The sequence below is a fragment of the Fundulus heteroclitus genome, chromosome 3 (genome assembly GCF_011125445.2).
Source record: "Fundulus heteroclitus isolate FHET01 chromosome 3, MU-UCD_Fhet_4.1, whole genome shotgun sequence".
Lineage (NCBI taxonomy): Eukaryota > Metazoa > Chordata > Actinopteri > Cyprinodontiformes > Fundulidae > Fundulus > Fundulus heteroclitus.
The window spans coordinates 14,294,839-14,313,307 of NC_046363.1; the positions used below are offsets into that span (position 1 = coordinate 14,294,839).

The 18,469-nt window shown below is 39.2% G+C and overlaps 1 protein-coding gene across 2 annotated transcripts in view; it reads right to left on the minus strand.

Annotated features, from left to right (window-relative positions):
- grb10b (growth factor receptor-bound protein 10b) overlaps positions 1 to 18,469 on the minus strand; it is a 93,274-nt gene that overhangs the window by 64,221 nt on the left and 10,584 nt on the right. For both annotated transcript variants that reach the window (XM_036130573.1, XM_036130570.1), the window contains exon 2: positions 9,139 to 9,252. In XM_036130573.1, the coding sequence (XP_035986466.1) occupies positions 9,139 to 9,189 (51 nt within the window). In that variant the 5' untranslated portion in view covers positions 9,190 to 9,252. The remainder of the gene's footprint in view (positions 1 to 9,138; positions 9,253 to 18,469) is intronic.

Consider the following 18,469-nt stretch of genomic DNA (forward strand, 5'->3'; position numbering starts at 1 on the left):
GCACATTTTAAAGTGTCGCATTAGAAAGGGTTGATGCAAATGTCAAAATTCAAAATAACTTCCTCAATTTGCTCGCTTGAAGTTTCATTTTTTTCGATTTTCTGAAAAAGAGTTAATGTGCAACACGGGATGGAAACACATTTACCGCATAAGTTCTCACGTAGCGAACATTTACCTCACATGACTGATCCGCTGTTTCTCCTGTCAGCATCTTCTTTGATATTCTTATGTGCATTATATGCGTAATGTGTATAGAATTGCATTTTGTTTTTCTACGTCTTCGGTCAACAGGTAACATTGCCGATACTAGTTGACATGACACAACAATTACAACTTGCCTGATAGCAACATACTCCTGAAAACCTCTCAATTTTTTCTCAGATCTGTGCTCCATGCAAGATTGCAACCTGTACTTCCTGTTTATTACAGCCAAGCGTAAAGTCAACTTCTGACAAAATTATGCTTTGCGTAGCCTCGTTTATGCGCTCTAAACCAGCGGATGAAAACACGCCTAATGCGAGTTTTTATTTTTTTGCAACATTTTAAAAGCTCACTTAAAATTCGCATGACAATCGAATGGAAACATAGCTAATGTGACAGAGTATGAGATAACATATCTCAATTTAAGGCTACATTGAGCATAAAATCTATGGTTTATGGTGTGACTGAAAATTCACAGCAAAATCCTGTTGCTTTCTAATGTTCTGGTACCACTACAGCTCTGTCAGTCACCAACATTAAATCTGTTGGTGTTGTTGTTGCATTTTGTCTTAATTTTAGCACTCATTGTGAACAAAAAGTGAAAATTTTCTCACTCAATTCTAATTGGACTTTCCTCTGCCATAAGAACAAGAAAAGTGTGACACTTTAATTTCTACATTGACTGCTAACAGAATACTAACTCGGGTAAAGCATCAGACTACATGTTGTTAAAGTAATTATTTAGGACAAACAGCAATATTTTAGTTCTTATGTAGCCGGGAAAATGATATGGATGGCTTTTACCCTTGCATTTTTATACATGCTTCTCAGATCAACGGGACGAAAAAAGGACAAAAACACTAAAAACACACAGACACTCATGTGATGCTTAAGTCCTTAAAGAGGGGTTGAAATGGGACTGAGGTCAGGCCAAGTTTGGACAAGGAGCTTACAAGAACCCTTTCATATTGAAGAAGTTAAAAGGAGCTCTTGGGAGTCAAAAGGCTGAGGGTTCAGCATTTTAAAAGGGGTCAGGAGAGGGTCAGAGGCCAGGTTAAGGCCCTGAAAGCAGGGCAGATACAAAGTTCTGGAGGTTGAGCCTCAAACGAAAATAAAAAGAAGAAAAGAGCAGAGATATATGTCAAAACTACACCTTTAAAAGAGGTCAGAGTAAGGCTGAATGTAATGACCGGTGTTTGTTTCAGCACTGAGCTCATTGACAGGCTTTAAGCTAACAAGGAGCAGCTGAAATTGATCCAACACAATAACTTTGGTTCTATATTTATGCTGGCTCAGGTTAAGGAACAAAAGTTTGTACCCTTTGAATGATGTCATTTCATTAGATTTCGGGGCTGTTTTCACTCGCTGCGTTTGTCAGGCATCTGTTCAACTTACCAGAGTGATGTAATGCACAAAAAAAGGAAAGAAAAAAAAGAAATGCTGGGGAAAAAATAGCTCGATAAATTAACAAGCAAAACCGCGTGAGGATGTTACAATGGATCAGAGAACTCTAACAAAATACTGAGGAACAAGGCAAAATAAATCCTAACGCACCTACATTTTTAGACAGTCAGGCAGGCATTATATCAGGGGAATATTCTGGCTTGGAAACATCTGCATGGGTCAGGAAAACAAAATCTGCAGTCATGTGGTTGTCGCCATGTGTGTTGGCGCATCTAAAAACGTGTTTTATCTGTGTTTAGCATGAAAAAAAATGAAGAAACATGTTGAGAAACATCAAGGCATCTTGAATGTATGTGTTTGAATGCTCTGCATAGTTTGTATTTGAATACAGATATAAAATTCACATTCTGCTGCTGCAGACGTGACTTGATATTACTGCTGTGACGTCGTTGTCTTGTTTTATTTTATACCCTCCCACACTTAACCGTCCTCTCACCATCTTGGGCTGATATTTCAACAATCTCTGCAAAGTCTATGAGGGCCCACAAGCTGTCAAATAGCTATTTGCTGAATTTTAAAATGCAAGTTAAAACTGTCACACAAAGACAAAACATAAATGTTTATAAAAGGGGTTCAGAAAGACCACTTTTGTCTTTCCTTTTCTTTGGTCTCAACCTTCTATACCCCTCACCATTGCGCATTTGCCAACATATTAGTGGTGAACGTATCTCTAATGCCATAGGAAAATAACCCTTTGGTATTTCCTTACAATGCACTTCAACAGTGAAGCATACACAATCTGATCACCACATAAGATTGGGCTGCCTATATTATGATTCACAAGCTGAACATAAGCTGCCTGAGAGCCATGTATGCAGACCAAATGCGCTAATCCTTTAGAATCACATCAACTGTAATATAATAATACCATAACTTAATCTTAACCTACGCTAAACAGTTGCTTCGCTCACCTCAGCATTCTGGATGCCCGAAACTCAAAATGAAACGGGCGTCACTAATGACCAGAAAGAAAATGACCAGAACTTCAAAGCCATGTCATCACTTACGTACCAGTTTTGTGACCAAACCAACAAAACCTGCCAAAGTACAATGAGTAATTTATAGTAAAATATATACATGTACCCCACAGTATAAGTCACAATCTTATTATATTTAATTATTTTTAAAGAAACACAAAACAAATCTACCAGCTTTAGTAATACCCCTTTAATGTTCAGGCTGATACAAAAACGATTCAGCTATCTGCAGCTCTCACTTAGAAAATGTGAATGTATATCCAAGTGATCCAACAAAGATTTGGAGGGCCTGACTGGTAGTTTACAGAATATCTTGTTTGGTCGGCAAACATTCCCTGAGTTCTGCTTGCACAGCAGTTCAGTGTGTCACTTTAGTTTAGTTTTACTTCAGCATATGAAGAATCAGGTCACAATATAATTTCTAAAAACTTACTACATACACTCTAAACATCAATTATTCCCCACTAACAATCTTCTTCAAAATTAGAAGTTATATAAAATGCGTTGTCAAATCATGATTATACCATTTTATAGAAAAAAAGATCAACATTCCTAAACAAACCTTCTTGTTCAGTATGAATGTTATCGCCACTTGAATCTGTTTTGGATCGTGGCTGCAGTTTTATCAAGGAAAGAAATCTTCCGTGAGCCTGGAATTTCACACTGAATGGGTTTTCTCATTCAGCAAGTCAAGGTACATCTGTTACATCTGAACGGTTTGTAAACAGCCCAGTGTGTTTCTGTGCATGCAGACTGCTATTCATGTTTGCTTCTGCGCACACGTGGGTGTACATTACCCTCCTTACACTGCAGCTCCTGCATCAACCAAAACTGTAAAGAAAAGTAAAAAAAAAAAGGTGATGTACTCCTCCATCCAAGAATTCATACCTTCAAGCCTCGATAAACTAAAAAATTTGGATTATTACTAAATTCACCTATGTGATATAATGTTTTTTGAAATCTATGGCACTATGTTGGGATGATGATTGATTGATAGTTTGATCGATGAGTTGAAATGGAACGATAATGTGTTGCACTCTCCATTCTGCACATTATCAATCTGGGAGGGACATTCAGCAGATCTTTCCGAGATGATTGGGCAAAGCGACCCCTAGTGCCCGCCTGCCAAAGGTTGGTTTTAGCCAACACAGTATCAAATTACACTGTCATAAGCAACAGGCGCCATTGGAAACCATAACAGGTACTGCTGTTCTTTCAAAGATGAAATCGGTGATTCTGACAATTAGATGTGATAGCAGCAGCTACGGCTGTGGGCTCGGCAGATCTTGCTTTCGTCACAGCTGCATGTCCCGCCTTAAGGAGAAGGCACCCCAGATGTGTTGCAGTGTGTAAGAGCAGCAAAGCGTCCTACGCTTAGGTTAGCTTTTCATTTTAGTCAGCCAATAAATGTACACTATATTTATAACACACATGTACAACGTGCCTATTTATGCTGCGCGACGCCTACATATTATTAAAGTTCTAACTTTTGATGCGTACACGCTCCTGTTTGGCAGGGAATAAACGGGAAAACAACATCCAGCTCGGCCACAAGGTGGTAGAGGTCACCTCTTTGTTGACGCTGCTGATTGATGGGATGCTCCCATTTTAGCTGAGCACTCTGCCTTTCCTCTCGCAACACTTTGTAAAACTTGAGGAAGGAAGGAGCACCATATACTTGGTGCTCTTTCCATGTGGTGAAAGTTCTTCTCTGCGCAGAAACATGCAGCTGTGGAGCGTACTTTGCAGCGTCTGGTGTAAATTTGAGCTTTTAAAACCATGCCCGTAAGCCACGCCGCTTACCTTACGCTTACATAACGTGGCCAGTGTATTTCCTGCTTTAAACCATAATACCGATTACCGTGATTGGCCAACTTGTGCTCGGTCGCTTCTCGCACGGTTGAGTTTGGATGCACGGGAGAGGGACAAGATAGATTTTCGTGTGTTTGTGAGCGCAAAAATACCACAGCAATGGCGTACCGCGAGCGAGCTATTTTTAGAAACGTAACGTCACAATGACGTCACATCACGTGGTACGCAGTAGGGCAAGCTTGCATAGTCCGCCGCTGTTTCGCTGTACAAGAGACGTGCGTTAGCCTAGGTTTTACTTGGTAAACGACTGCTTTTTCCAAATCTAAAACCATGGTTTATAAACATTGTTGCTATGGAACGTGCAACAGCGACTCGAGTTACGCTGATCGGCCGCATATGAAGGATGTTTTCTTCAAGACTGCCAAGGAGAAATGCGGTCGCCCTACACAACAGTTCAACCCGGAAAAAGTTACCAAATTCACCTACATATGTAGCAAGCATTTTGTTGGAGGAAAGGGCACAACCGGAGAACATTCTGACCCAATTCCAGCGACATCAAGTAGTGAACAGGTAAGAGTATTTTGGTGGCCGACATGTTAATATTGAAGCGCCTGCTACCATGATAGCATATAGGCTATCATGGTAGCAGGCGCTAACATGATACCCTGCTACCAGGATAGCTTACTCAAAAACTTTTCAAATAAGACAAACATTAAACATATACCGATCCCTGGACGGTGATTACAAACAAAAAAAACGGCCGTTGACGCCATGAACGCCGCGCAGGGAAAAAAAACAACAAAGCTTACCGTTCGATCAACCCGGCCCGTTTTCCAGTCTTTTTAAGCCCTCGACACTCAAGCCATCGTTTCAGCTGAAGGTTGGTGTGTTCTTCGACAGTGCGGCCAGTAATCCATGCGCCTGGGACATCGTCTTGGGAAAGTTTAACGGCTGTAAAGTCGGTCATATCGCTGTTTCTGTTGCGCGTTTAATACCTGGTTGCTACGGGCGTTCTCTACCTGTATGTCCTACCTAAGCGGCAAAAGGGGCGTTGCTCTTGAGACGGTGACGTCACGTGCGCAGTACGCTATTCAGCTTGCGGGGAAGGTTGGCGTAACGGGCCGTTAAGCTGAAATTCTCTGGCGAGATTCCTGGTAAATTATTTAAAATGAAGTCACAGCAAGCCCAGATATGTAAGAGGATATCAAACAACAATTTTTTATGACATCTCAAGATGTGTCTGCAGGAGATTATGATTGTGGGAGAGCAGGACTTTGAGCAGATAACATGAAGGCTAAGCAGTGTACAGCAACGTTGCTCTGCTTGATCCGTTTCAGTGTTCCACCTCTGGGTCAGTGGACATGCATGAACTTGCATAATTTGGAGATGTTGGCAGTGTTTTGGAAATGGAATGAAAAAGATTTCCTCCTGCAGATTTTTACACACAGAAACTGCTTTTTTGTCATATAAGTCATGCTAACAATGTTAATTGCTAGAACTAGATAATAAAGCCAGTTTGCTCCATATGGCAAAAACATTGCCTCAGCTCTTAATTTAAACAATTTATGAAGGCTGCAGGAAAGTGTTTTTGTTGATATTAACACATAATATGTCTAGATATTATGCTCTCTAAAACCCTGGCCTACAAAATACATTCAGACAGTTGTATTTGCCAATATGCTTGCTGGAAAATCTTAAGAGCCCTGAAGCAAAACAGAAAATAAAAATATTCACTTCTGTGGAACAGCAAATTAATCTTCACTCTTCCACAAATAAATGTGTAGGCCCAATCACGGCTACACAGTCACATGCAAACATGGCCTGCAGCAACTCCTTGGTTTACCTCTCTTTAAGGTCTGGGCATTAACACCGAACTCTCTATCTCATTAAGGCTGAACTTGCTAACCTTTTGCCTTTAGTATAAATCATGACCCAGATGAGGGGAAGACAACAAAGAATATCCAGACTGGGCCAATAGTGGCACTTTTCTGATCCAAAAGCAACTGATTTAGAAAAATGTTCTGCACATGCTCATTTAACTTTTTTTTATCAGTCCCTCAACTGTGGGGAAAATACTTTGATTGAAAGTTCTTACAGTGTCCAGTTTATGGTCCACTATGCTATATAGAGGAGACTTAACAACAGCTCAGCGAGAGGATGGCTCAACTCAGGGGAGCCAGATCTGCAGGTGAAACTCTGCAGTCCACCTTCATCTGAAGGATAAAAGACAGTCTTTTAAGGACAGCCAAGCAAAAGCTTCAGCATGGGCCTTCCCACAGCTTAGAGCTGGTGCTGCAAAATGCTCATGTCCTATTGCACAGCGACTGTTGGCAGCTGGAGGAAACCAGAGAAACAGACTGAAGGTGATCACAATTGTGTTGGTGTTTGTCAGTTGAGTGAATGAAATAAGTGTGGAAATAGGGAAAATGGTAAATGCTGGTCCTTCCTTTGCAAAAATCTACACAACGTTAAAGGACAAGAGCTCAAAATAATAAATGCAAGAGAGTTTGTGTGTACAAAAAGTCTCTGTAAGTAGGGGATTCCACCTTTAGTAATGTGATGTTAAGATATAATGATGATCAGACTTTTAATGAAGAAAACTGCTTAACTCATTCAAAAACAAGTACTTTAATTTATACACAATGTGGAGATATATATTTTACACCTCTCAAATATTGTCACGTTTTGTCATGTTATAACAAGCATCAAAGCATTTTACTTGGATTCTGTATCACAGATCAATACAAAAGAGTGTCTGATTTTGAAAAAAGAAGGAAAGCGATTAAAATATGTTTATAGACCAAAAAACAAAACAAATGACCAGCACATTAGCACAGTTGTTATCACTGTTGGCCTGCAGCACAGAAAATGTTCCTGGGTTCACATCGGGGCCTGGGGTCTTGCATGTTCTCCCCATGCATTATTGGGTTCTTTCTAGATACTTTAGCTTTCCTCCACAGTCCAAACACATATGTGTTACGTTAATTTGTCTCCCTAAATGGCCCTTAGGGATGACTGCAGGTTTTCCCTGAGTCAAAGTTTTGCCCTTTGATGGACTGGCGACATGTCTAGGATATACCCAGCCTGTCACCCAATGACAGGCATTGGCCCCTGCTACCCTGCAAGGGCAAGTAGGTTTAACTAATAGAAGAATCGAATAAAAACTATAGTGTGGTGTGGATGTGTATTAAACACCCCCTGAATCAATAGTTTGTGGAACCATCTTTCACTGCACCTACAACTGTCTTTTAGGGCAACGCATAAGGTAGGGTTGCCAGAGATTTTCAGTTGGACTACATAAAATCAATAAATAAATCAATAAAATATATAAATTGTCTTTTTTGTCAATGCAGCAAACATTACAACAAAATTTGTTCTCTGCTTTTAACCAATCACCCTTGGGGAGCAGTGGGCTGCCACTGTACGGCGCCCTGGGAGCCCGGGGATTGAGATATGGGCTTTGACAGCGTCATTTTTACAACTCAGTGTCCAGGGGGCATGCATGGTGGAAACTTGTGCCACACTCAGCTTTCTGCATGTATGTTGAATAGTTCTAGGTTGGTCTCATCTGACCAGAGCATGTTCATCCGCAAGTTTGCCATGTTCCCTACATGACTTGAGGCAAACAGAAAACAGGATTTCTCATGGTCTTGGTTCAACAACGGCTCTCTTCATATCACTCTTACATCAAGTCCAAATTTGTAGAAGGCCAACAATTGTCGTGTCAACATATTCTCCAACCTGAGCTTTGGATTATTGCAGAAGCTCCACTGTTATTCCTAAAATCATTTTCCTTCAACTACACCAAAACAAAATATCTTTAAAGAATCCGCTTCAGGAAGAGGACACGAAGGACAAGCCCTTGATCCAGTTTTTAATCTATAAACTTGATTTTAAAATACCCCCCGCCCCCCAAAAAAAATGCTTGAATGTTAAAATAGCAATAGGTTTAAATTGTGTATAATTAGCCTAAAAAAGTAAATCGGAATATGGAACGTGTTGATGTCTGTTAAAGTCAGGTTTTCCTTTTTAGTATTATTATTATGTCAGTTGACGTCTCGTGTTGACGTGAGTTCAGTTTGACATCGGCATCTGTTTAGTTCAGTTTGTCTGCTGTTGAAAACAATCGTTTATGAATTTGCTTTAATGAGAGTTCAACTTAAAAAATTGGCCCTCTGTCTCTAAAATAAATACAATAAAAAACATGCATTGGGCTATCAGTTGTTTTTGAAACACAGCATTCCAGGAACACAAAAGAAAGATGCATTAACTGCAGGGACCTGTGTGGTGTAGGTTTGTGGTTGGGATGTGGGGGGGGGGGGGGCAGTTATCTTTACCTATTTCAAGGGGAGGCTCACATTCAATGAATTTGAAAACCCCTGATCTACACTATTAGACGTGCTTCCATGGGTTATTATTGGCATCCTATGCTGAACTCAGATGTATTCAGACTTCAACCTTTCTGAGTACCATCTAGAAAAACTAGATGGTACTAGTTATTGTGACTTTAAAATTGTAACATAGGTCCTAGAACATTGAAAGTCGGGCTTTGCATTTTACCCAGAACCATTTATAACTTCTTTTTTTTACCAAAATCTCTCAGTAGTTTACCAAAACACCCACCAGTTCTTGAACTGGTGGGCTCAAGAGGATTAGAAATACTGCATAGGAAATTGGTATTTACCTGATAATTTGGATGATGCAGGAAGTAATCCGGACATCCGGCCACAGCCATGGCTTCTGTAAACTATCAACAACCTTTTTTTAAGGCTGGACAACACAGTGTACAGAGCAGAACCTGAGAAGAAAGGTAAGACAAAGAGAGATTAGTGAGAAATTGTAAACGTGCAGTAAAACAAGAAACACAATGGATGACTTAATAAAAACAGTAGTACAGAAACGAGGTTAACTGGAACAGGCTTAACCAGCTATGTAGCTGTTAGGGATGTGCCAGTTACAGAATAAATGTGTGCTAAGGTTATAAAAAGTAATTGCTGTCTAAGCTACCTGAAAGAAGGCTACTACACTTTTCCCGAACAAAACACGCCATGGAGTGGAGGATGTCACATAAAAATCAATAAAATCACATTGTTTAACTTTTTTTAGATCAAGTATTGGCATGAATATTATCAACACATAATTTAGCATCATGTAAATACCATGACTGAGTGAATCTATGGTATTCAAAACTAAGGTAAATAAAATAAAAAAAATAAAAAACTAAGGTAAATAAAAAAAAAGAAAAAAAAAAAGGTTATCATGCTCAACAATCTCATTCCAACCCATGTTCAGGACCAGTTACTGTACAATGGTTCATTTCAGAGACTAAAGAATATAAAATTAAACAATCTGCAAACATTTTACCATGTTTCACTTTAACATGAACAATTAAAAAAAATCAGCTGACATGCAAAAATTTTATTTAATTTTTTTACTATAGCTGTAACAGCAAACAAAACCCAAATATGGTCGGCTGTTTTTGGGACGCCCAATGTCCTGGCCATGTTTGGTTGATAAAAACCACAATTTCAACAGTCAAACTTTATTTGAACGTCTTAAAGTGGGCAGCCTACTAACCTCCTGGCACTGCTGCCGCTGCTAAACAAGCACCTGTAAACACCCAGCCAAAAATACCCCGCCGGCATATTTCCAGATCTGAAGTCAGACCCCAGGGGATATTTAGAGCCAGGCGGCCCAGGCTCATAACTGTGATGGGCTTTTATAGAGCAGTTCATGACCCCGGGTCAGTATTTAAAAACATGAGCTGCTGTTTCAGAGGCAGCTAATATTATCTCGTGTTTGCGTTAGCGGTTGCCGCTGGGTTGCCCTTGTGGCCTTGCACTGTTTATACTGAGCGTGTGCGCTTCTGCTTGTACACAATGTCCTGGAAGGATAAGTGTTGGCCTTGATTAGCTGCAAATTAATCGCAAATGAATGTGCATTTGTGATGTGTGAAAAACGCCGACCGTGAGCTACAGTTGGGTTTCTGTTCAGAGGAGCAGACACAAGTCACCACATACAGATGTGTTGTTGCCGGTGGAGTCAGTCCCAGTAGGAAAAATGGGCCTTTTGATGTTAGATGGAAGCTAAGTTGGAAGTACAGAACTACGTACTCATTACGAATAAATGGCAAGAAGAGAAAAAAACATCACTGACCATAAAAGCCAGCAAAAGGGATCATTTGTCTTAAATTGTGCAGTTTGGTCCAGGTTTTAGGTTAATGGTGATCCAAATGCTGTAGAAGGTTCACTGCCTTAGGAGTAGAAATCAAAGGACTGTTACAAACTACTTGATATCTGAAGCAAGCAAAAAAACAAAAAAAAAAACAAAAACAAAAACAAGACATGTTTTATCTTCTGGTATCGTCTCAGCAGATATGGAAAGTCTCCAGTCGCTTAGAATCCTAAGAAATTGCCTTCGTAACACCTTCCAGACTGATAGATGTCACTGACCTAGTTTCTCATTAGTTGTTGAATTTCTTTATATCAGGACACAATGGGTTGAATTTAGAAACAGTTTTTAACCTACTTCATGTTGTCAGACATGGCCTATATGACAAATTGCTTGATTGAACGGTTCAGACAATGATCAGGCCTGGGTGTGTCGAGAGGAATCAAACTCATATTTATACAAAAAACGTTTCTCAATCACATAATGTTGTATCATAATGTAACAAACAAGAAATTATATTTTGATAGGACCAGATTGGTTTGCATAGCTTATTCCCCTCAAAAAAATTAAATTGTCACTTGTCAACTGCTTCTTGTGTTTATTCAGGTTATATTTGTCTGATATTGCAATTTATTTCATAATATGAAGCATTAAGTGTGATTAAAAAAAGTTAAAAGCGTGGGAGAATACCTATTCACGGCACTGTATATCAGTCGTAGGTCATGAGAAGTGTGTATGACCAGAAAGAAGCAACATCTTCGGGAACAAAATTTAAAACTAATTTATATTTATTAATATGCAAGGATCTCAACAAATGTTAACTATGGTTAAAATATAAGTTAGAATAAAGGGTTCTTACATCGTTCCATTACTAAAATGTCCGTACCTATCAAGGCTAAATTTTAAAGGTTTCCTCTACTGTTTGTACGACATTATTTACCTTTGAGTAAAGGTGTTTGCCAAGTCGGTGTATCTAATTTTTCTTCTTCTGAAGATGACCTCCGTTTCAGAAGGAGGTAAAGGGTCATTTCAGAAGCTCTTTCTATCTAGACGAGCTTAGATAAGTTATCATGGCTCAAATATATGTCCTTCAAATAACTGTTCAGTCTGCATCATACCTTCATTTCCCAACTAACAGGGGCCACATCATGGTGTGAAACAGCAAGTAGCATAACATTTGCATTATCTGTTACTAAGTTATCAATGCTTTGAGTCCTAAAGTAGGGTGCCATAGCAAGAGAGTTGTTGCGACATTCTAAAAACTGGAATCTCCCATGTTATGCAACAGGGTAGTTACCCTGCAATCGGCAAGGCTGAAATAAGTGGAAGATGGATATTGTAGGTAAAATATCCTCTACTGCTTGATAGGGAACTAAATCACAGTTCAAATGAGGGACTCAAGCAATTTATGGTGGAAACCTGTATTAGTACCAAGCTAAGAAAAAAGGTAGTAAATGTCAAATGGCACAACTTTAAACACGAATCCATCCACTGGGACTTCAGCTGTGGATAGTTGTAGCCAAAGTTTAAATGTCTCTGAATTGAACTGGTTCCGAAAGGATCCTTGGAGACTGTACCTTGGACTTGCTTGAAAACACCCATCAACTGGCTTTTTTGTTTTGTTTTGTATCTGGGAGAAACACAATGCTTAGAGAGAACCTACTAAAGTTTCCTTTGCATAGCCACAGCATCATTCTCTTCAGTTTCTCCAATCAAGCCAATAGGTATAATTTCTCCAAAGACCTAAATGTATCCTGGGAACATCTTCCTGTCGGACTTCAAACAACTTAATCAAAGGACACACGAGACATAATGAGCTGGCTCAACCTCCTACAGATCTGCATATCCACCTTAAGTCCCTCTGAATGAATAGTTCCCTCCAAGCTCCTCATACTTCAGAGGAAACTCATATTTCCTGCCTTGGCAGTCGCATTATTTTAGTCATGACTTTAAGGTAGACTAAAAATATAGTCCTGGTTGTCTTATGCCAGATAAGCACGGCACCTTATCAAAGTAGATACATCAATACAGTACAGTACTGTACAGTTAATATGGTCCAAATGACATTTGATTATTTTCTCTTCTAGGGTCGCCTGCTTGTCCTGACAGCTGCATAAGTTTCTTTGAAGGATAATAAATATTACACAGAGCTTCTTGTGACTGTAGTGCTGTTATTGATTCACCAGTGCCAACAATCGCATCTTTCTGGTGACATGCATGGAAGAAGCATGAAGTAAGTAATGTTCCACAACTGAGCCGAAATTACTGCAATATCAAGGCCCTATGAGAAACTATACTATAAAGTTATAAATGTTATTTTAGTTCTGCTTTTCTCAATGTTCGGAGTAATTGAAATTTGTTTCAAACTGGCAAAATGAGCTTGTGAATAATGACCGTGAATCCATTCCAAAGAAAGACTTTGGTGGTACGCTCGAAAGGACTGGACAAAATGTACGTAAATGAGTAATTCCGTGTGTGGTCTGAAATAATGGCATGCAAGGACGACTCGTCACTTACTAATTATTTACAGACAAACAGCTCACAACAAAAACTAAGCGAATTAACAGTGGCCCAATGCCTTCAAAGCAGGCCCTCATTAAGCCCCACAAACGTGGTCACCATCTATCTAGGGTAAAATTGTGCAACGGACTATTTCTAGGGGTGTGGCCAATGGGGGACTCTACCCCTGGAATCTGATTGGCTACCCCAACCAGAGCTGTCAATCAAGGTTTGTATATAGGAGTTTTCGGCACTAAGTCAAGTCAAGTTTATTTGTATAGCACATTTCAGGAACAAGTCAGTTCAAAGTGCTTTACAGCATGAAAACATAAAAAACATCATAAACACATCAAAACTGTCACTGGTTGTGAGACCGGTAACAAACATAACATTTTATCAAGTGAAAACATCAATACACATCAGATATGTTGGTCAGTATTCCTGTTATTATGGGTCAAAGGCAACTCTGAACAGGCTAGTTTTCAGTCTTAATTTAAAGAAACTTGGTTGGCAAATTTGCACTTTTGTTACTACAATTAGTGTCTAATCAACTTTTATCTAAAAAAAATAAAACCTAGTGCCAAACCTAATGCATTTCTGCTAAACCGTCAGCAACTCTCTGAAGAAGAAATTCACCGGCTCCAACCGTCTGCCGAGCAGTTCTCACTGCACAGAGTCCCAACTGGCAACAAGCTGTGCAGGTGCCGAAAAAAGCCCGCTCCCATCCACATGAAACCTCTGCATACAGCTTTCTTTTCTCTTCCTGCTATTTTCAAATTTTTATATACCGGAAAATATAATAATAATTAATCGCAATAAAAATAAAAACAACTGAGTCAAAATTACGCTGTGCTGAAGGGTTGAAGCCTTTTTTATTGGGATATTTTATTTTACTAAACTTTCTTTGGGAGACAAAAGCATAACAGAACAAAGAACTAAAACAAAAAAATAGTATTCATCAACACATAATTTTGGGGCAACATACAAAAATAGAGATAGTTATAAAGTCCTCGACGGCTGCAGTTTTTGGATGGTGGATGTAACTGGAGCTTGATTTAAAGCTATCTGGATAAATATTAACTTATCACTGATGTATCCAAAGTTAGGGATTCTGTTGCAAGCATTTAAATGCATGGATATGATATTTACAGTAAATTATGAAGAAGTTAATAACCTATAGAAATCTAGGGCATCTAGGGCTTTTTAAAGCTAAATCTAGCACTTTTCACTGGGTTTTCAGACCAGAGGTCTGACTGTTTGGGCGATAAAAGAGAAACTAGAGGTAAGTAAACAGACATTTGCAATATTGTGTGTTTAATGATCTAAAAGCAATTTCACATGGTCAAAAGTTGAAAATAGTTAGATAAGTAAGTGGTGTTGAGTTAAAGGTTGCTCAAGCTCAAGCTTAGCCAGATGACTTGAAGGCAATGGGAAATATTACCCTGTGGCGGTAAAAGAGGAAAAAATGAAAATGATAAAAACAAGTGTTACAGCAACCCAAGCAAGAGTTTTTGTTGTACCATACTTCTACAATCTGGGCCTCCAGCTCACCCCCACCAAGAAAAAGATTCTAGACAGTCTCCTGATTATTTCGTATGGGTCTAGGAGGCAGGTACAGAAGGATTACATGTTTACAAGATGTATTACCTTGTACAATAATTGATACTTTGATGTACTGGTAGCCTGTGTGAATTTGGGAAACATGGGAAAGTGCTCAAATATCCCATGTAACTGCAGGTGAAGTTCTCATACCAGCCTTAAGCAACTCTCCGGGACGGATACTGATCCAACATGCATGCACCTACGCTTAATTGCTCCACTGACACAATCAAAGCCATTCCTGTGCAGGGATTAGTCTCTCTGAGGCCTTTGATTCAATAATTTCCACATGAACAGTGCTCTGGGACCTATACATCCATGGCCTTGACAGCTCAATTACTGTCATAGAAGAACGGGGGGGACTTTGGGGTGCGGTGGCTGTACTGAGCCGGGAGGTTACAGCATTTGGATTAATTAAAGTCATGTTTGCTCAACCTTGCGTAGGGGATAATGTTAGACATCAGCTTCCAATGCAACGGTAGACTTGAATCATAAATCTGTCCTGGGTAAAGCCAAGTCTGGTGAATGAAAGCTGCTCTGAGGTTTTCGTATTACTCATCTGGTGTTTTGAAAAAAAAAAAAATATAGTAAGAATAACCATCTATTTCAAATACAACCACAGTTCATGTGTAATATGGATTGCTCTAGGTCTTGAATGAGTATAAACAATTTAACAAAGAGTGGTTTAAACTAAAGAAACTTTATTTCCACTCTTGAAACACAACAGTATTCTATGTTCAGTAATAATGCAAAGGCTTCAGCTTTATCCAGCCATACGTTGTGGAACAAATACACAGTATTTTAGAATGACTGGGATATTAAGCGTTTGAACAATTGTTGTCAGGTTAGCTGGTTTTCAGTTTCTGCATTTGGACCTTTGAGGCTCTTTTAAATCAGAGTACCTGACTAAACTCAACTCCCCACACCTGTTATTGGTCTACAGTCTATAATTTTGTCTGCTGTACCCCCACTGGTCCATGCCGGCACATTTTCTTAAGGCAACTTTTTGCTGTGGCGACCTATTTTCATATACAGCTTGCATAATTGTATTTTAGGTCCCACAAATTAGTTTGTTAATCTAGGAAAAAAAAAATCTGAGGAACCTCAGTGTTTTTCATGCATTTTAATAGAGCAAGAGAGACTATGGCGCTGTCCCAATATCTGCATTTCCCTTGAGCCCCTCAAATGCGCGTTTCCACTGAGGGTGTGAGTGCGTAGTGTTTCCCGATTTTCCAGTGTTATTTCGTCCCGCCCTCTTTGCACCCTCCATCCACACTTTGGTGAAGTCCGCATTGATGCAGGCTTCACTGAAGTGTATTACCCACAATTCATTGCTGCATGTGACATTTTTAGCCACAAGATGAAAATATTTTATCTAAAAAGACCTAAAATCCTGCTGACACCTTAAATAAACGATTAATCACCAATTTTTGTTTCTTATCTGATTATTTTTACTTATAAAACAGAAATGTCGTAAACCAGTAACAGCCGCTTTAATTTGAATCCATCTGCTTTTTTGAATATGCGTGATGTATTTGCACTGTAAAATGTCTAAAAGCACCAAGTAATGTTTTGCACGTCTATTTATTGACTTTGTTGTATCCGAAAGTGTGTTTCCGAACAAGTTAGCAACCAGTTATGCTTCCTGTCTGTTGATGTTTTTTTACTTGACAGCAGCTGTTGATGACGTTATAAAAAATACAATAAATACATAGTTGTGAAAAATGTCAAATTATTATTTTTTGCTTATTTCCTGTAAAATAAATAAATAAAATAAAACAATGTCACATCAAGGTGCTATCATTAATGAAAGGCACTCAATATATATTTTTTGTTACTTTATATTTATTCTGGGTACATATTTAACAATATGATTTTCAATTCATGTCTCATTTGTGGCAATACCCGCTCTGCTATGCCCAATCCTGTAGAATTTCCGTTCCTGCAATTTACACCCCCCCCCCCCCAAAGCAATTACTTATTGCAATTTTAATTATTTTTTAGCAGTAAAAGATGGCAAAAACAGTGATGGTCCCGTCATTTTTGGTGTCTCAAGTTGATGACATAATCCAAAGTGTCCCAACCCTCCAGTTTTGGATGCTTGTCACCTGCACACTCGAACCCTTATTTGCACTTCCACCAGGTGCACACCTCACAGAAGTGCGTAGGGTTTGGTGCGAGTATTGGGACAGGGCCTATATTGGCTTCTCTGTTAGCATCATGTGACCTGCTCTCCTCTTTGCTCAGAAATCTTCAGCTGCCCGGGAAATTCTGCCAACTTAGCAACAACTGTATCAGGCATGTATTCAAAAAACAACAACTTTTAAACAAAATCTACCACTTTTTTTTTTCTTTATTGATGACATCTGTAGACTAACATCGAAGCATGCGTTCTTTCTCTTCTAAATGTGCGCTGGGCACTGCAGTGGACCCCTCCTCCCTTCCCAAGGAACACCCAGTCCTCATGTAGCAGCTCTGCTTCCAGACAGCAATTCACTGGCACATAAGAGGCAAGCTAGTTGCTGTAGGTATGTGAAAGTAACTCTGCCAGAGCATCTCTTTTGGTCACCTTTCACCAGCCCAGAGCCAGGATAAGGGCAAAGAGTAAATTGGGACATTAAGGAAGCAAGCTAATTTCTGCTGTATTTCTTTCTGCATACATTAAGTAGAATTGCACTGAAATATGTCTCAACGCAATTTTTTTTAACAAGTCGTTTCAAAACAGAGATACTGCATGCTGATGTTAGCCTGTTGCATGAAAACATTGAAGACGTAACTGTATGTGTCAAGTCTGACATGTCTCTAAAAACAAATGTTGGACCTGCGGGCTTGTCAGGTGGCGTGCTGTCAGAACGTTAAGTCCTTATGTGTTCGCAGAAACTCTTGTTTGGACAAAGATTTGTTACCGTCACACGGAATGGATAAAGGTAACTGCAGCATCTGTTACATCATTGGTTATTACAGTGCTGCATTATAATAATACTAATGTAGACCATGTAATGCTGATGAAATAGTGTTATTTCACTTCATATTTTACACAGTAGTACAAACCCCGCAAAAAACAACAACATTGACCCCGTTACACAAGCTGGCAAAGCATTTATGTAATTTCAGAAAAAAAAACTCTTGGAGGAGTAGTTCTTTAGCAAACATCTACGCTAGTAATGCCTGTCAGGAAACAAAAAGCTGATGGAAAAAGAAGGATTCCTTTCAAAAAATGAATGTGCAAAGTTTATATCTGGTTTTAATCGGCTACCCTACAAAAAAAATTGTCAAAATCAATTTGCATTTATTAAAGCAGGAATTCAGGACCAATGAAGTCCATATGTAAAAGTGTTCTTCGTGAGACACTATGGCAATATTGTCCAGCATTGCACGGAAAGTATTAAGGCATTAGTCCATAAGGAATTGTCTAATTAGGGGATTACTCCACTCAAAAGTTAATTTCATTTACTTGTAATGAAAGCTTTCACAAATCTAACACAGCATCCATTTAATAAATCTTTGTCACAATCAAACTAATTTCTCTGCGAACTGCAAAAATCAACCTTGTTTCACTATGAGCACCATATCAACTAAAGCAAGATATTGTGTAAGTGATCATTATGAAGAACCAGAGCCGCAGTATTAGCAGGCCATTTACTGGTTAGACATTTACTACCAGTAAACATCCCGCCATGAGCTTACATCTCAGCCCAAGTTGATAAAAGAGATGTCAAAAGGGAGGCTGTGGATCAGAGGGAGCC